The sequence below is a fragment of the Onychomys torridus genome, chromosome 4 (assembly GCF_903995425.1).
Source record: "Onychomys torridus chromosome 4, mOncTor1.1, whole genome shotgun sequence".
Lineage (NCBI taxonomy): Eukaryota > Metazoa > Chordata > Mammalia > Rodentia > Cricetidae > Onychomys > Onychomys torridus.
This window is the reverse complement of record NC_050446.1, coordinates 46209061-46229226: the sequence shown is the minus strand read 5'-3', so window position 1 is coordinate 46229226 and position 20166 is coordinate 46209061. Positions and strand designations below refer to the sequence as shown.

General features: G+C 42.6%; 1 protein-coding gene across 1 annotated transcript in view; it reads right to left on the bottom strand.

The window, feature by feature from the left end:
* Positions 1-9597: 9597 nt before the first annotated feature.
* The window catches only part of Dhrs9 (dehydrogenase/reductase 9), a 63768-nt gene continuing 53199 nt past the window's right edge, over positions 9598-20166 (bottom strand). Inside the window, 5 exon segments of the mRNA XM_036184218.1 lie at positions 9598-9821; positions 13766-13929; positions 16722-16980; positions 18124-18445; positions 18448-18503. Coding sequence (XP_036040111.1) covers positions 9598-9821; positions 13766-13929; positions 16722-16980; positions 18124-18445; positions 18448-18503 — 1025 coding nt within the window.

Here is a 20166-nt window from a genome sequence, read left to right as displayed (position 1 = left end):
GTGGCCTGTTTTCATCTTGACTAAAGGCCAGAGAGTCTGAGCTTGTCTTCCCCTGCAAGGTTGCATAATAGGATGTTTTGGCCAAAGGTGTGGTTACCAGATAGCTTATACCTCCAGGTCTATTTACAGGACGCTTTGCCATAAGCCATGGTCACCAGATGTCTTGAGTACTAAGGAGGTATTTACACTTGACTCTACTTTGTGCCTTGAACAGTGATGTCCTTGAAAAGGGGAGGTTTTTTTGCCCCCTTACTTTGGGTATATAAAGGCTGTGAGTAATAAACTCAGAGTCTTTGGTATTGACCCAGAGCTCTCCTGTGCCTCTGTCTTTTTCTTCAACGACATCTCTATTTCATAGCTATCATTTCCCAAGCCCACATTCCTGCCTTCGGTACCATTCAACATGTGGAGTGGGACTCGACAGAAGAGACACTGAGAAAATGACAACTGAGGACGTTTTATACTACACACCCTGATCCTTCTTTTCACCATTCTGTGGGCCCTTTGTGTCATACTCACAAAACTGAGGACAAAAGTTACAACACATCTCTCTCTCTCTTTTTTTTTCTCAGAGCTGAGGACTGAACCCAGGACCTTGCTCTACCACTGAGCTAAATCCCTAAACCTGCAGTACATCTCTTGTTCTTGTCCTTGGCCAGCCAATTCAAGTGACAGATTGAGATGAGTTCTGCCATGAACCTAAGTTTATCTTACTGTGTGCCTACAGCATGAAGAATGTCTGGCATTCTGTAGCAGTATGCTAAGGTTTGATAAACATCGCTATTGACTTATTAAGATGGAGCTAGCTGCTCTCCTTGTCTCCACTCTCCAGCTAGTATTCAAGCCAATGTGAATGGCAGCACTGGTTTCTCACAAAGGGTGTTTCATCTACGAATCTTTCTTCATGACCCCATGAGAAGTGCTCCCACATAGATTCCTCTGCACATGTGTGTAGGGATCCATGGAGGCCAGAAAGGGCATTGGATTTCCTGGAATGGGAGTGATAGGTGGTTGTGAGTGACCCAATGCATGCTGGAACTGAACTCAGGTCCTTTGCAAGAGCAGTGTGCACTTCTGACCACTGTGCCATCTCTCCAGGCCCTCACACGGATTTTAAAAGAAAGTTTTGAGAAAGATGCTTGGAGGCAAAAAGATAGAGAGACTTTTAATCCAGTAGTGGCTTAAACAACAGAAATTTATTGTCATACTTCTGGAGATTAAAAGTCAGAAGTCAAGCTGGTGGCAGGGTTGGCTCCTTAAAGGCTGTGTGGAAAGGTGTAGCATGAATCTTAAAAAGTTCTTATTAATAAGAACAAACCCAGTGCCAATTATTGAGGTAAATGCTGGAAGATCAGAGAAGCAGAACAAGCCACAGCTTCCTCACCTCACCAGTTCCTCAACTGATCTTGTTTCCTCAGAGTGGAAGCCTCTGAGTCCTCATCCAAATAGATCTCAGCTGAACTGCTGCTGCTCAAAAGCCTAAAAGCTTAACTAGCCTAGTTCCTGGTTTTCACGCCTTTTATACCTTTCTGCTTCCTGCCATCACTTCCTGGAATTAAAGGCTCTTGTTACCATGCCTGGCTCTTTCCAGTGTGGCCTTGAACTCACAGAGATCCAGAAGGATCTCTGCCTCTGGAATGCTAGGATTAAAGGCATGTGCTACCACTGCCTAACCTCTATGTTTAATAGTACAGCTGTTCTGTTCTCTGACCCCCAGATAAATTTATTGGGGTGTACAATATATTAACCAGAAAGGTCTGCTCAGGCCTCTGTCCGTGTGTCCTCTTGCCCTGTGTCTATTAGTGTATTGTTATCCTCCTCCCTCTAAGCATATCCGTCTTTATGCTTTGTATCTAAATGTCTCTTTCTTATGAGTACACCAATCCTGTTGGATTAAAGTCCACTCTAAGACTTGATTTCTGTTCTTTTTGTTTCTTCTTGACAAAGTCTCTCTCCATAACCCTGACTGTCCTGGGACTCACTCCATAGACCAGTCTGGCCAGGAACTCACAGAGATCTGCCTGCCTCTGCCCCCCATTGCTGGGATTAAAGCTGTGCACTACCAAGATCAGCTCTAAGACTCATTTTAACTTGATTATCTCTGCAAAGACTCTGCCTTTGGGTAAGGCCAGGTTCTGAGATCCTAGGATTTAGAATTCCAGCATATTGTTTTGTGGGGAGGACACATTTCTTTTCTTTTTCCTTTTCCTTTTTCTTTTTCTTTCTTTCTTTCTTTCTTTTTTATGTTTTATTTTTTCCCCCGAGACAGGGTTTCTCTGTGTAGCTTTGGAGCCTGTCCTGGAACTCACTCTGTAGACCAGGCTGGCCTTGAATTCACAGAGATCCGCCTGCCTCTGCCTCCCAAGTGCTGGGATTAAAGGCATGCTTCCACCAACACCCGGTTGGGAGGACACATTTTAACCCAAACAGCTCCCACCTGTCATTTCCAAGCAATAATCATCATGATGGCTTCATTTCATCACAGCAGGGAAGTGGTTTGTTAACAGAGAACTGCTAAGAAAAAAAAAAGTTGAGCTTCCCCCCCAACCCCAACCCCTCTGTGTAGCCCTGGCTGTCCTGGAACTTACTCTGTAGACCAGGCTGCCCTCCAACTCAGAGATTCACCTGCCCCTGGCCCCTGAGTTCTGGGACTAAAGGTTTGTGCCACGACATCCGGCTAAAAAGTTGAATCTTTTAGAATCACATGGAACAACTTTGTTGTTAGTGCTTTAAGCTAACAGCAGGTGAGTTGATCTCTGTATATCGGCATACAAAACAGGGAGGTTGGGCTTCAGGAAAAAAAATACAAGGAGAGTTTCAGTAAACGTCCAACATCTAGACTTTTTGGAGTGAGGCACATGCCTGGAGGTCAGAGGACAACTTTCAGAAATCAGTTCTGGTGATCAAACTCAGGCCGTCAGGCTTGGTGACAAGCAGGTAGAGATCCACTGACACATCTCACTAGCTCCAGTGTCTAACATTTGGAAGCCATGGCTGTTTATGTCATGGACCTGTCTCTCAGCGAATCATTCTAGGAACCAGATGGCCCAGCAGGGTAATGTGGCATTTTCTAAATGGCTACCTAAAATAATGAATTGGATTCCTACAGAGGTACAACTCACCTTGAAAACCATTTATTCATGGATGGATGATTCTACTAGAAATAACAAGAAAGAGTCTGTACAAATGCCATACAGGTGCATTTTCCAAAAGTGGTCCTCAACCTACGTGTGGTTGAACCCATACTTGCAGAACCCGTGGATGTAAGAGGGAGCTACCTTTGAGAAGCACACACATAACTGAACTGCTATGGCCCTCAGGCTGTGAGCTGTTCCAAGACCACTTTCGGCTTCCTTCTCTTGTACTAACTTTGGGGCTTCCGCTAAACAAGGTCAGAAGTTAGCTTAGCGCTGTCTAGATTTCTCTTCCCTCCTCTCTGGATGCTACCTGCTTTTCTCCAACTGGGGCTAAGGCAAGCTTTCAAGACTTAGAGGAATACAATTTCACATTTTGTCACAGCTGGGATAGAAGACATCTGGATTGTTGATTCCTCAAGATTTAGAATCTAGAAATTCTGGCTGTTTATGTACAGGCATGTACCACATCTGAGGAAAGCCCCTTCCGTAGTGGCAGAATCAGAGGGGTTAAGGATCTGTAAATTTCAACTGAGACAGCAAGCTCTACCCCACATTTCCTGAGTTCCTTCTTCAGCATCCTTGAGTCATGGAGCTGTCTTCAGGGCAACCTTCTTTTGCACACCCACAGTAGCTGACCTCTGTCAAACTACTGGTACAAAAGTCCTCTTTCTACAAGAGGATTTGAACCTGAACTCTGTGGAACTTCCACCCATGGCCTCTGCTCTATCATCTGTCCTCCTTCAAGTGGGCTAGTCTGTCTCCCCTATTTTTTCCTTCCACGGTAGTCACTCCAGCCTCTTCATCTCCTCTGCTGCTAACCTAGACTTTGGCTACCCTTGATCTCCTGCATAGAATATATACTGTTACTTATGAGCAGAGCTCCCAATAGTGCCCTGAACAGGCAAGAGTAGATACAGCCATCACCAACCTCATGTATGTTTAAATTCTAAGCCAGGCAGACATTAAGAAAACAATAAATGCTTTTGAGAATATGGACCAAAGCAAATCTGTACCATATATACTGCTGGTGGGGATGTAAACTAGTCTGCTTTATTAAAAAATTGAAAGTAGATTTGCCATGTGACCCTACTGTGCCACTCCTGGGTGTTTTCCCAAAGAACTTCAAGCCAATGTGTCACAGAGACACATGCATGTTGCTGTTTCTTATGTCACTAGACACAGTAGCTAAGTTACAGAACCAACCTAGATTCCAGCAACAGATGAATGGAGCAAGAAAATGCTGTAGACTAAACAAAAGGATTGCTTTCAGCCAAGAAGAAGAACATTGTGATCAAAAAAGTAAATGCAACCAAAGATAATTATACTTAATGCAGTTTCAAAAAGTTAATGCAGTTTCAAAAGACAAGTATCTTTTTTTTCATTAGAATCCTGGATTTTGTACAACTACATAAAATCTCATCTCTGTAAATGACATGAAAGTGGGCTTGAAACTGTCTAGGGAAACAACTGGGACCAACGGGAGGCGGGAGAATGAGAAAGAGAGAGCAGAAGGTGTGGGTGTGTGTTCAATGTACAATGCCTGCTTGCATGAAAATGGCTTTATGTAAATAGTACCACATACAATGACTACACAAGATGACAGTTTAAACAAAGTTAGGCCAAGATCAGGGCATCTTTTATGTTCTTTTCTTAGGGTGGTAAAGGGATGGTTACAACACAATTACATCACTCTGTTGACTCATTTTGAGCTACTTCTTGCACAAAATACCTTAGTGTGTCTGCAATGAGGCTCCAGATCCTATAACTGAGTTTTGGAAGCGCAGACAAACCTGTGCCTTTACCATGCTCCTCCATGGTTTGAACTTGCAGACGTGTTTTTACCCAGGTTCTGTCTCCTTATATCCCCTGCTGTGTGTGTGTGTGTGTGTGTGTGTGTGTGTGTGTGTGTGTGTGTGTGTGTCTTGTGGGGCCATGGATGGAATGCTTCCCTCAGACCTACTCTCTTCCTGGTGTGGAGGTGAAAGGGAGGCTTGAAGGGAGGAGAGACAAGGTCTAAAGAGGAGATGAGGCCTTGGAGACTAAGCATCCGAACAGAAAACTTTTACTTACTTTGTTGTGAAAGCAATTTGTGAAACATGAAAATGCCAGTTTGCACTGATGCTCACTCACAAAGAGAAGCTGGGTTTCTTACACGGAGGTTTGCAATAGGGGCTGGAGAGCAGGAAATAAGAGCAGCACTTGCTTACCCTTCTCTACCATCCTCTTAGAATCCCAGGGCCTGCCAAATGGCTCAGTGGGTAATGGCAGTTGCTGCTAAGCCTCACTACTTGAGTTCCACTCAGAGAACTCTGGGACTCACAGTGGAAGGAGAAAACTGACTTCCACAAGTTGACTTCTGATCTCCTCATGTGTGCTGTGGTACACTCAACCCTCTTGTCACACAAACACACACACAAAATAAACAAATACATATAAAAAAATGAGGGGTTCCCAGGAATGGAGAAAGAATTTGGAGTCACTAGCCAAGAGTCTTGTTTTATATTATTTTCAGTACTTGGAGTATGCAAATTGCTAATCTACGGAGGCTCTAGTGTGCCAGAAAGAATTCAAAGGAAGCACTGTGGGTTTAAAATTCATTGTGTGGTATGCAGCTCTTCTTCCCCCCTCCCCACCTTCCTTCCTTTTTCTTAGACAGCACTTCAAGGATGGGGATTTCAGAATTTCAGATTATTATACACGGAAGACTTTGGATATTAGGTTTCTTATTTGTAAAAGGGAACACTAAATGTATCTTCTGGGTAAAAGCCATAAAGACTTCATAGAAACTACATTGGTGGCACTCTGGAGCTTGGCTTGGTCTGGAAAGTTCCGTGAATGAGAGAACCCTTTTAATGATGATAGAAGCAGGAATGGGTGCCTTTCTTTCCTCTCCCCCACAAGACTTGACTCAAAAATAATAGAAAGTGTTGTCATAACTGGAGCTAGTTGGCAAGACAATTCGAAAATGGTGACTTTTCATTCTTCAGTAGTGTTGGGGCTGAAGTGTGTGACACTGTGAATGCTCTCCAGGAAATATTCCTGAGACAGACACTGGGTTGCTTGATCTCTTCCTGTCAAATGATAAGGTTCTGCCACAGGCTGATGTTTTCTTAGATTACAGTGTGGTAATGCTAGAGGCTCTGAACTCCTTCTGGATACGTCTGTGCTTGGAGTTCCTAGGTTAGCCCTATCCATCCTTAGAGTTCCTAGGTTAGCCCTATCCATCCTTAGAGTTCCTAGGTTAGCCCTATTCATCCTTAGAGTTCCTAGGTTAGCCCTATCCTTAGAGTTCCTAGGTTAGCTCTATCCTTAGAGTTCTTAGGTTAGCCCTAGCCACAGGGACTAGGACAGTCTGCCAAAGTTTTTATTCAAAGCAAAAGCAAAAACAAAACAAAGCAGCAATAATTGGTATTTGTGTTGTTCATTTTTTTTTGCTAATATGTTAATCTTCGATGTTTTCTTTTTGTCTGATTTTAAAGCTAAAAGACTTTTTAGGTGGGTGAGGAGGAGTGACCTAAGATCATTATTGAGATTAACAGAAAGTGATCACAAATAGATTTCTCAAGCAGGTAATAAGTAAACAAAATCAACAACAACAAAGAAGAAAAGAGGGGTCAAAAAAAAAAAAAAGGTAAAAGAAATTCAGAAATATAGTTCAAAAACTCCTAAGATCTGAGACATTGTGTGTAAATGCTCATGATATTTAATCATAAGTGAGAAGAAATACAAGTAGAATTTATAAAAACAAAAATGAGTGTATCTTTGTTTCTCAAAATTATGTTCCTCTTGTACTTATGATCATTATTGAGTAGGCAAGATTGCTGTTAGACTGTTTAATGAAGGTTTTGCTTTTGTACAATCAGAATCTTTGCTGAGGAAGACTCTGAAAGCCTAGGATTCTTTATCATATACCATATCACATGGTCTTTGGATTGAGGCTGCTTAGATGAGTCCCAGCCTCAGATGACTAGCACTCTAAAGTACAGAAAATACCCACCTGGTTGTGACTTCATTTTTGCATGTCTAAAACACACAGCTGACTGAGATGTGGTGAGGTTTAGGTGAAGCTGTTCCTGTGACACATAGCGACTGGACTAAGACTCTGACATACACAGAGCACCCACCAAATCACCAGCTGGATTATTTTTCCTGTTACTCTAGTGGGAAGGCTCTTTTTTGCATTGTCTGCTTCATAACCCAGGTCCCGCCATGTTGGTTCACATACCCTCAAGTCATAGCTGCCGTGGAGGAGGAAAACCAGACCAAAGACTGAGAGTAAGCTTTTCCCTATGTATGATGATATGGCTGTTGTCTAGAATTCAGGCCACAGATCCATAGTGGAAACATTTCTGTCTCCACTTTCTCTAACGGAAGTGAAGGGGGTCACTTTAGGGCAGTTACTGACCACAGACAATGATAGAAGGTTGTGTGGTCCTTGCAGGTTCTATTTCAGGTTATATCCTATCTCTAGGTACCAAGTAGGACTGTGGATCTGGATCTTTCTCTGGCAGGTGTCCCAGCAAGAGAGCTTGGAAACTGTCAGATAACAGACGTCACCAGTGCTCTGGCTAGTACAACGCTTCATAAACTATGATGGAAACTATAAACATTTTATTTTTTAAAAATAAACCCAAAGCTGGGGTGTGGCATGGCTCAGTGTGTGAAATCCTGGATATTTGAGTCCTGGTAACAAAAAGAATGGCAAAAAGAATCACAGAATTAAGGAAAAATGTAACTAGAGATGGCTCAGTGGTTAAGAGCATTGACTGCTCTCCCAGAGGACCTGGGTTCAATTCTCAGCACCCACATAGCAGCTCACAACTGTCTGTAACTCCAGTTCTGGGGGACCCAACACCCATGGCAAAACCACCAATGCACTTAAAATAAAATGAATAAGTTTAAAAAAATGGACAACAACTATAATAAAAAGCAAAGCAGAATTGTCTTGTTTGTCATGCAAGAATTCAGGAGGCAGTCACCTAGATTAAAATTGATACAAATCACTTGTAGCTACCAGAGTTTTTTCATTTTGAGAATATTTGGCTATTTCCTCCACATCAGTAAATGAGTCTGTGATGTATACTGTGGAGAAGGGTAAAACTGGAGCATTTTTCTCAGAAGCTTGCTGGGGATTTTTCTCATTATATACTAGGCTGAGCTTCCCACAGATGTTTTGGGGTTTTTGAAGATATTTTAAATCGAAGAGATTCTCTTTAGTCTGGAAGACTTAGATACACTCTGCTTTCAGCCACAGAAATGAGTAATTTGTTCTTGTCACTCGGCTTGTTTGGTACCCCTGGGCTCAGGATGGCTTATCATGGCAGCAGGCTCCTTCCAGCATCTCTGAACCAACAGGTGAAGAGTAACCACTGGGGTCCACTGAGCCTTCTCTGAGGGGAAGCTGATGGTAGACCTACAGCTAAGAAGGACCGACTCAAAAGCTGAACAGAAATCCGGCTGGCACATTGCTAACACAGGTAATGCAGTTGGAAGCTTGATCTTAATGGTAGGCTGCAAGTCACTTAGTTTTTGGTCGGAAGAAACAGCAAATTGTAGCTACTTAAAGAAGAAAGAAAAAATGGTCTCAGGAAAAGGCAAAACAAAGACAGAATTAGAAGGCTGAACAATTGGACCAGTATGGTGAGATCAGCAAAGGGGTTTCCTTAGGATCCTGCAAATCTTGGCAGCCTAGGGACATCTGGAAAGTCAAAGGGCAGCAAGCCATAGAGTCTGAAGCTGTGAAGTGGAGCTAAGACCCTGGCCATTGAAATGAGGAGTGGCTGTAGCCGACAGAGCTGGTGAACTTCTGCTGTGATGTGGCTGACTGAAACAGACGAAGCCAGCCGTCAGTGGCTCTGGGGCTAGGACCAGATGGGATGACTTCACAGTAGCCGTGGCGGTGGAGGTGTATCTGTCCCTCTGGAGTATGTAGCTCATGTTGGAGTCTCCCTAACTCGCATTTCCTTCTATTTCTTCCCTCTGTTTCTCACAGCCTCTCATTCATCCCAGTGCTCTGTGTGACAGCATGCTTTCATGTTCCTATCGAAGCTTATCAAAACCTAGTGAGTTCCAGCCTGAGTTTTCTTCTCAGTGAGATACCAGAGCCACCAGGAACACTTATGAAAGACTTCTTATTGCTTAACATTTTGATAAAACACAACACTTAATGCTCTGGATTACTGAACCAGCAAGGGGCAGGCAGCAGCACACAACGTTTGGAGGGAGAAGTTTTTCTGTTACCCTTTCATCCTGCCATTCAGGCAAGGCTTCAGTATCAGGCAAGACTAGCTTGTGTGGTAGGTCTTCTCTGTCCTTATTTTCAAAGAAGACTCAAGGGACCCTGGAACTCCTTCTTTTATAAACAGTCCACGTTAGATCTGGTAACGACTGAGATTGAGATGGTAAGTCTTTGAAATCAGTCAACCCCCGAGCCTGGGGTGGACGTTTGTCATCCATTGAGTCACACTGCTTTGGGATTTGCCAGCTCTACTTTCTGTTTCAGCAATAAAAAGTCTTGTAAAATGGCTGGCATGTGAGACAGAGGTATCCAAAATGTCTTGGCATCTTTTCCAGCGGTATAACGAGTCTTGGGGAAGACGCTTGTTAGAGCATGGTCCATGCACTCTACCACCAGAGAGAGGTCCAAGTTCACAGAGGACGTATTTGTTTTCAGTTTGTGTAAACCTATAAAACAACAACAACAACAACAAAAAACAACCAACCAACAATGTGCTTACTCTTGAGGAGAAAAGGAGAAGCAGAGTGGGAGGCTAGAGTGCAAACAGGAAGACACAAGACAGGGACTTTTAGTCTGAATTTGCCATTATAATTGAGGCTCACTGGAATGAGTTTCCATTCTCCAGAAAAGGATGCTGCAATGTCTTCTTTAGGCTATTTGGTCTCATCTCAAGCTTGAGTGGGCGGTAGAATCTCCTATAGGGCTTATTAAAATCCAGACTTCTGGTTTCCCACACACAGAATTCCTGAGCCAGTAGACATGACATGCAGTCTTAGCCTTTGTATTCTCTACAAGCTTTGAGGTAATGCTGCTGGCCCGAGAATCTTAAGGACTGTTTCTTTAAAGACAGTAGGGAAAAGATACTGTACAGAGGCCATGAGGGCCTTCCTCTAGGAAGTCATGATTTTGATTCCTAATCCTTTCTAAATAGTACTGTGTTATAGGAAATGAGATTATGCACACATTCTTGCGCATGAGTGTGCATTTGTGCATATTTGGATGGAGAGGGCACTCACACCACTGAACATCTCTACAATTTTGTTCTGAATCAGAAGTGAAAAACCTCCTAGTTGTCAGGCAAATGAAGAGTTTGAGTCATGACCTAAGATCCCACAGAGGCAAATACGTTCACAGGAGATAAGGGAATGATTCAAAGCCCTGGATTCTTCAATAAAGAAGAGTTGTAGCTGGGTGGTGGCACACGCCTTTAATCCCAGCACTTGAGAGGCAGAGGCAGGTGGATCTCTGTGAGTTCGAGGCCAGCCTGGCCTACAGAATGAGTTCTAGGACAGACTCCAAAGCTACACAGAGAAAACCTGTCTCAAAAACCAAAAAAAAAAAAAAAAAAAAAACAAAAAACAACCAAAAACCAACCGAACAAAAGAAACCCACGAAAAAAAACCCCAAACAAACAAACAGAACTATCAAACAAACAAACAAACAAACAAACAAACAGAGTTGTAAAAATTAACCATCCACAGGCAAGGGAATGAAATTGGAACCTCATCTCCTATTGACTATAAAAGTCAACTCAGAGCATATCAAAACCTTTAAAGTAGAACCTTAACTATAAAACATAGAGCAAAAGCCTTTTGAAATTGGACTAAGCAGTAAGTTTTGAAGATGATCCCTATAGCACAGATCACAAAATCCAAGATGGATGGCCAGGACTGCATCAGACTAACCTAACTGCATCTCCTCTGCACCAAAAGAAGCAGTTAAAAGAACACAGAGACAACTCATGGAATGGGAGAAATTATTTGCAAACCATCCATTGAGAAAGGGTTGATATCCAAAAAGAAAGATAAAGCAAACTCCAACAACTCAATGGAAAGAAAAAATGAACAATCTGATTTTTAAAACATGAAAAGGACCCAATCAAACATTTCTCAAGAGGCCATAAGCAGGGCCAGTGGGTGTGAGGGTATTATTCACAGTGCATGAACTCTGGTACTCAGATTCAAGCCACAGCACAATATTGTACTGGACCATTGCAGTGGCAGTGAGACCAAAGATAAGAAGTGCTGACCAGGGTGTGGAGGAAGAAGGGATCCTGTGCAGGCAGTTGCTGAGAATGTAGACTCAAACAGCAATGTCAGAAAATGGCATGGGTTTTCTCAAAAATAAACCACAATGAAAGAACTGCAAAGTAGAATTCCCATATGATATTCATGTTCTTTCAAACATGCCTGAGCCATGTTTTCTCAGGGAGAAAACCTACCATGTTAGATCTCAGGCCCCCAATTGTTCAAAGAACCTAATAAGTGACCGTGGTATTCTGTAAGTGGCCACAAATTGTTTAAAGTGTTAATGACTAGTTTACATTGTTGTTCAGCCTGGGAAATGAGGAAAGGTGATCTTAAATTTCTGGTCTGCATTGGGACTGTAAGTCTGGCTCACCTCTGAATTCTGACTTGGAAATATTTAATACGACAAATCAATATAAAACTGGGGTCGGTGCTCTTTTATAGTTTTTAGAAAAGAACATTTTGAATGTTTTCAACCTGAATAAATGTTTCAGAAAATCAATATAACAGCCACCTTAATACTCTTGGTATCCATATCATGATATGCCTCATATATGTGTACAATCGTTTTTGTACCCAAATGGAAAATTTTTGATGGAATTTTGTGATATAGTCATAGGTACTTATCAATATCACCATAATTGTCTAATATAGAAAACTCTTTTAAATGAAGAACTTTGTCTCTGAAGTATTAAGTCTAACAGGGTTAAGTTCAATGTTTTACCTTTGACCTACCTAAAACCTTTAGAGTCAGAGTGTAAGAAATACAGCTTCTAAAGGTGATGGTTCTAGGCTTACAGAGGGACATTCTTTGGCAAGTGTGCCAATTAGGCATTTCAGTTGAAATCTTCAGCAGGCTATGTCTTGTGTGTGTATTATATTGAGGTGGTGGTAGTTGGAGATGTCTATCATTTTGAAAACTTCTGTATGTGTCTCTGATTTGAGTCTTGGGTTTACATCCAAACTGCTGATCTTGAACCTTGTCATAGTCCACTGTGTTACATGACTAGTGATGAGGCAGAGTCACAGTTTGGAGGGGTGCTGTGTCATGGCGGGAGGCAGGGCCTTGTTCCACTGATGGCAAGAGGAATATCAAACAAACGTTACTGGTTCAGGAAACTGGAGTGGGGAGGAAGGTTCTAAGAGGAACTGTGACCGAAGTCTTCACTGCATTGGTTCCTTTGTGTTAGAGCGCCCAAGAATGCATGGCAGGATTGTGCTGGGTTCACACCCAGCTGTGCAGTTCCAGGCAAGTCCTTTCTAGGTCTCTAGTTCTATAAAATGAAGGCGATAATAGCATCTACTCCATAGGGCTTGGAGGTTGTAAACAAACGAAAGTGGGTGTGTGAGGCTCAGAGCAATGATGAGTGCTTTGTAAATGTTCTCAGTATTAATCATCATTGTGTAATCTTTATTACTATTTCTCCCCATTGACTCAGTCCTTTGACTCATTTTACCTCTTCTTCTGCTTCCCCTTCCATATAGGTTCCTGCCCCTGACTGCTTCTTCCACCTGAATAACTCTTTCCTGGATTCTAAAGCCTTATTCAAATTTGTCTTGTCCTGTTAAGGCTTCTCAATCAGCTGGGTGGCTTTCCTGGTCTGTATTCCCTCAGCAATTAGAGACTCCCCCATCAGCTTCACTTTTGACTCTCTGGGTTGCCCTAAAGAGGATCTGTTTTCTTGATCGTGTATAGTGTCATTGTTTCATGGTTTTACTTGGCTCCTCTTTGTAGTCAGCTATAGTGGACTGCAGGGATCATAGTCTGACCCTTCTCTATCATTGTCTATCATTGTCTCCACAGATCCTTGAACAAAGCTGCATGAATGGTTTGTATTTAGTAATAAGATGAAATATGTATAGAAATGAAGACTCGGCCAGGCGGTGGTGGTGCACGCCTTTAATCCCAGCACTCAGGAGGCAGAGGCAGGCGGATCTCTGTGAGTTCAAGGCCAGCCTGGGCTACCAAGTGAGTTCCAGGAAAGGCACAAAGCTACACAGAGAAAACCTCTCACAAAAAAAACAAAATAATAAAGAAAAAGAAATGAAGACTCTGAGAGCCAGGCTGCCTGGCTCCATATTGGGCATGACCAGGAGATACTGAATCACGCTGGAAAGGACATTTTACCTTGCAAAGCCTCTATTCACTACTCCAACACACCTTTTGAGACATAAATGACATAATTCAGAAATGCTGAGCATAAAACCTGGCATTTGTTAGTTTCTGAGTACACAACTGTACCCAGAAAATCGAGAGGTGATACTGGACTTATTATGAAAGGTCCCCATTATTATGTTTGTGACTCCTTCATGATGGCCAAGACAGTGAATCCCAGAAGACACTAGATCTACCCCAGACTCACTTTTTTCGATGTAGCCTTCTCCATATTGTTGTTTGATGTCTGGAGACAGATGTTTCCAAATGGCCAGTTTTTTTTCAGTTGTTTTTATTGGGTCTGCCAGTTCTGTTTTGAACAGTCCTGGTTCAATGCATGAGACATGCACACCAAAAGCTTTCATGTCCCGCCTGTGAGAAGAACAAAGAATTTTTTTCATTAAAAAATACATTTTCATTGAGCTGTGGTCCAATCTAGGGCTTCATTCATGGTAGGCAAGCATTCTGTAGTCACATCCTCAGTCTTTTTTTATTTAAATTTTATTTTTGTTTCACTCAGATTTATTTGGAGAGTGTTTATGACTTGTTAACTAGCTCCACATAAATCTTTTCATAAAAGTACAGAATGACTATGTTGGCAGCAAACATCTTGTTTTACTTCCGTCACTTGGAAAATGAAGAAACTGGAGTTCAAGGTGGTCACGTGAGGCTGAATGACAGAACAGGATGTGGGTGGGACAACCCTCTGAATAACCCCACCCTAATCCAGTGTTTGTCTCTGTAAGCCATATCCTTCTTATTAAACTGGTAAGCATTTGGGTTAAGATTATTTCTACTCCACGCTCACAGTATCCAATGGGGAAATGGATGAGTGTCTGGCTTGGCGGGACAAGTTTGCTTTGGGTTTTGGAATGTGGATTGCAGCATGGCTGAGGATGCTGAAGGGTCCAGTATCATGGTCCCTGGCATGCCACCCTGATCCCTGTGCTGCTTGCTGAGCAAGATTCTCTTCCCATCACTACACACAGCCTCAAGTCTACATCGTCACTGAGTCACAGGTTTGAGATGTTGGTGCCTCCTTCCTGTCAACCAAACAATGTATTTCAGACCAGTTCATGAATAATCATTTCCTAAATTTAATGTCTATTTCCTCCAGGAATGTATAAAGAGGCAATTACTTGTTTTATAGACATCTTACTCATGCTGAAGCTTGAACCCAGAACCTTGTGGCGCTAGGCAAAAGCTCTGCCACTAAGCTATATCCCCATTCCTCACCACAATGTATTCTTTTATAAGCTCTAGTTGTAATCTTAAAATGTAATTCAATTCTTTCCAGATTGTGCTTTTTAGCAACAAAACTATTACACAATGTGAAATATATTTTACTGACAATGTAAATCAGCTCAACCCTGAGAGATTTTGAAAGGTGTATTACATTTAAAATCTTACAGATTATTTTTCAATCTAATTGTATTTTACTCAACTGTCAACCAATGTCTGTTGGATCTTGGCAGCTCTAAGAAGGTATTTGAGAAGACTTTTTTCCTCTGTACTCATGAAAATGACACAGGGACAGGAGACAGGCCATAGCTTAGGAGGCCAACATGTTGCTAAGTCAACAAGAAACCAATATGCTTGCTGAGCAAATACAGATTCAGAGTCCCAGTCCTATGTTTGTTGGACTGTTGTCTCTCTGTCCTTCTCTATATATGTAGACATTCTGGAACAGCCACCTGACTAGGCTGCATGTGTATTTCCATGTCAAATACCAGTTCTATGGTCCATAAAGACATAAACTCTTTTTGTTGATTACTTTCAGACAGTGTATAGCTACACAACAGATTCTACAAACACTCCAGACAAAATATCCTTTAAATACTAGCATGTTATGATGATATTGGTTTTTGTAGAATGGAGTGAAAGGTCAGCTGAGATGGGGAGTGGTTGCCATGACTGTTACCTGAAGTGTGATGATCCCTGAGCCATCAACAGCATCTGGTAACTCTGTAGAAAAACTCTCTGCTCTCATCCCAGACCCACCTCCATCAATATAAACACATTTAGCAAGTTCTCCAGGCTATTCAACTTCACATTCATGTTTTGGAAGAATTTTATTGTGTTTATTTCTTAGGAGACTCAGACTTGGCATCTAGATCATGTGACAGAATGGAGTTATGGACCTCTATTGACTTCAGGGGGATCACCTATCTTCTTTATTACTAAGCTACTCCTAGATCTGTGATATACAGTATAAATTCTAACATATGCCTTCAGTAAATACCAATTGAATAAGCAAATGGGGGAATTAAAGGCAAGCCAATATCAATTTTGTCCTTTCTCTTTCTTGTCTCAATATTACTCAACCGACTTAACTTCCACATACTTCTCCCAGTCCTTTCTGCTTGTACTATGTCCCAGAAGGCTCACCTGCATTAAGTGTATCCCAGCATATGGTGGACACAGTCTATCAGAATCAGAAGTGGGAGTGCAAGAACTGGAATTAGTAATTCCTCATGTAGTGTTGACACCGGTTATTTTATCTTTTAGCTAGAACAGTCAATCTCTGTGTCTCCAAGTTCTAGAAACTTCCCTGTCTCTTCATCCCTTAGTTCTTGTATAGCAATGCCCTTTGGTGTTAGCCCTTATTCCTGTCCTCTGAGGTTTCTCTGCACACCTCCCACATTTGAAAATTGTCCTTTAAGTAACCCTGTTCTCTTAACACAGTGTTAACGTGCTGTCATTTCTCTTCAGAACCTTGACTGAAAAAGCGCCAATTCTGGTTCCAGGTAAGAGGAATCAAACATCCCCTTCCTGCCTCTCCTGCTGGATACAGCTGCAGAACCCAGGCAGAGTGTATTGTGTAGCCATTGAGAACTGATATTTTTCTACTAGAAGCTTAAATAAGCTGGTGCTGTCCCATCAACAACTTCCAGAAATAACAATAGAGTGACCGACCCTGGGTGATTCTCTATTGGACAAATTGATCTGTTGACTCTAATTTCACACCACTATGGGCATCATACACTAATACAAAAGGCAAAAAAGAGTCAACGTAGACTCTCATTCAAATCTCAGTTCTACCTCTTATCAGCTGTGTAATCCTGGGCAAGTAGAAATAAAGTGAGAAAAGGATTCTTCATAGATACTAAGTATCCAGTATGTGTTAGCATCAATTATACTCTAAATCAGTTAATCCACCTTACCTTAAGCTGTCGTTGAAACCTTCCACTGCATATTTGGATGGAGTGTAGCCCCCTCCACCGAATGCAAGCCGGCCTCCGATACTGGAGACATTGATAACACGCCCTCGAGCTTTTTTGACCAGGGGCAACATATTCAGCGTCACGTCAATGAGTCCAAACAGATTCACCTCAATGGGTTCTCTGTAGTCCTTCACGGTCAGCCAGTCAGTGGGCGCCAGCACGCCGAGGACACCAGCATTATTGATCAGCCCCCAGAGACCTGGAGCAGAGAAGAAAGGAGCCACCATGGAAGATGTGATTTCTATGGGCGTTGTTGACGGAAATACAGTTCTTTCTTTACACAGCGGTGCTATTTTCTCTTGGTAGCCATTCCTGCTTTGAAATGGCTTTGCATTTTGGGAAAGTGGCAGCTGAAAGAGTGACAGACTAAGCTGAAACTGTTCATGTTTAGTTACTGGAATTCAGTCTCACTGCTCTCCTATTTCTGGCTCCAAGTGTCATATTTTTTTTTAATGTTTTCTAAGGCAGACTTTCTGATTTCTCATCTCAGATGTAGAGAAAACTGCTCTGTTTTCCTGTCTTGCAAGCCAGTGTATATTTATAAAATTTTCTGTATGGACAGAGACGTGATAGGAACCTATTTTATGCTGAAATTTGCTAGAAAAATAAGTCATCCATTTGGCTGTTTCTTGATAGGAAATACATGGTATTGCTAAGGGTGTTGGAATTCAGGCACCGAAATTTGTCAGAGGCTTTACTGAGCCGTTGCATTCAAGGTTCAGAGGCTTAGAGATAAAGATGTTACGGTAGCTCATGCATTTCTTTTTCTCTTTCATGAACCCTGGTATCTTCTTCTTATGAGAATATTTCAACATTCAAAGCTGGCAAAGCTCTCCCAGTTCGGAGTGCAGCTATCTAACACAGCAGAGGGACTGTGTGCTGCGCATTGGACCACTTGGACTCCTTAAGACCCCTATCCTCACATCCCTGGGTCCTGTTCTACCGACCACTAAGGATGTATGAACTCTGGAACCCATCTGTTGAGATGTGGGTCCCAAGTAATCCAAGGGGTGATCTGGATGCTGTTTCCATATTCTCCAATAGACTTGAGCCTCAACTCCCTTTGCTGTGATGTTGTTGGAGAAGGTCAGGGACAGTTAGGGCATTTATTTCTGTTCTAGATTCACCTGCTGGGACTCTACACAGTTCATCTAGGTCACATCTCACATACACTGGCATTCCTCAGAAGCTCTGTGTGGAGATTAAGAAATGTGCTGTTGGGCCTTAGGAGACATTGTCTTGAAAAGCCATTTAAGCCATGGACTCATATTATTTAGCTTTAGTTATTTCCCCATCTCCAACCTCCCTATCCCACATCTTTTTTTTTTTTTTTTTCTCTTACCTTTTTCCCCTACATGTCTCTTCACCCACTGGGCAGTCTTCTTGACATTCTCTGGGTCGGTGACATCCAGAAGCACCGTGTGAAGTCTCTCTGAGGTTTTGGCCTTCAAAGCAGTTGCTCCTGACTCCGTCAGGCAGGCAGCGATGACCCTGAACCCCTTCTTATCGAAAGTTTTGGCTGCCAAGTTTCCAAAGCCTGTGTCACAGCCAGTGATGAAAATGTACTTGTCAGTGATGTTGGCTATCTTCAGCTGTCCCTTATAACTCCACAGGAAAGCGCAGAGGAAGAGGAGGGCCAATACCCAAAACAACAGCAACACCATTTTCTTTTTCCTGTATGTGACAGGGATGCTTCTCTCATGTACAATAGAAGATGGTGTCCTGGATGTTCAAAACCAGAGAGAAAATTCAAATTGGAACAATCACATGTTGATGAACGTGAGCTCTTTAAGAGAATATGAGTAGACAGGTGTTAAGATGGTTATTCGGAATGCTTGTTGGAAAGACAAGGCATTTACATCACACACTGCTTCTTTAAGGTAATGCCAAAACCATTTCAGAATTCAGCAAATCCAGATGGGAAGAAATGGAGCAGACACAAAGCTGGCGAAGGTCACTGGGTAGAAGGCACCACCAGAGCTGCGTAGAGCAGTGACGTTAATCTCACACATGAACTCTTCCTTCTGAGAGACAGAGTCTCACAGTAAAATCTTACATCTCATCCCTTAGTGACATTGGAGAGCAAAACACGATCAAAATCTCCTAGAGCAGTGAGTGGTTCTCCACCTTGCTAACGCTGCGACCCTTTTATACATTTCCTCACGCTGTGGTGACCCCCAACCATAAAATTATTTCCATTGCTACTTCATAACTAAATTTTGCTACTGTTATGAATTGTAATGTAAATATCTGTGCTTTCTGGTGGTCTTAGGTGACCCCCGTGAAAGGGTCATCAACCCCAAAGGGGTCTCGAACCACAGCTTGAGTATCACTGTACTCAGGTCAGTCTTCTTGTTCTGCTAGACTCCCAGTAGTTTTCAGAGTCCAGGAGAGGAGAGCATTAATGCAGCTGTCACTGAGAAAACATTCCCAACGCGGTTTCTATTTTTCTCATAGTAAATGAGTTAGAGTCTCCCTTCATCTGACTCAGAGAGTATTGCTACTCTATTCAGGAGAGACTGAAGTGAGAGGTCCCGGTAAGTGAGAGCGGGGTGGAAATGAATACCGGGTATCTCAAATCTTTAAATTCTGTCTTCAACACTAACCTCTTGTAAGAAAAATAAAGGCATGTATAAACAGGATAAGATGAAGAAGTTTATACTGTAAAACTGACCAAACTACCTAGAAGAGAGCCAGCTGGAATATTAATGTTGCTGTTACTAGGGGGGAGCTTAGTACTTGGTATCGAGCAGGAGAAGAACTCCCTGTACCCTTCCTCAGGAACCCATGACTCTGTTTTCCCTCAGCATGACATGCTTACTGTGGGCATCGGCATCTATGAAGTGGTACTCCACCCAGTAGGAGGAAGTCAGTAAGGGTCAGAGGGCAGGCTGCTGCTGCCCTCTGGCAGCCTCAGGTCTGAGGTCATGGAGGCCCTGCCCTTCTAATTTCTGACAAGGGGAAACAGGAGAAGAGGCCAGCTCCCTCTCCACACAGGAACACTGTTAGCTCCTAAGTCAGTGTAGGGAAGAAAGCCAGGGAGAACATCAGCTTTGAAAAGAGCCCTTTCCTTGCCCATAGCCTAGAGGCCTAGAAAGTTCCCTGTTGTGTCTACACAGTGTGTGTTTTGTTTTCTTCTTTTAGATTTACCTTTTTTATTTTTTTTTAATTTGTGTGTGTGTGTGTGTGTGTGTGTGTGTGTTACATACACTGGAGTGCAGGTACCTGCAGAGGTCAGAAGAGACAATGGGATCCCTTGAAGCTGGAGTTTCAGGTGGTTGCAGCAGCCTAATGTGGGTGTTGAAAACAGAACCTGGGCCCTCTGCAAGAGCGGGACATGCTCTTAACTGTTGAGCCATCGCTCCAGCCCCAAACAGTGTCTTTG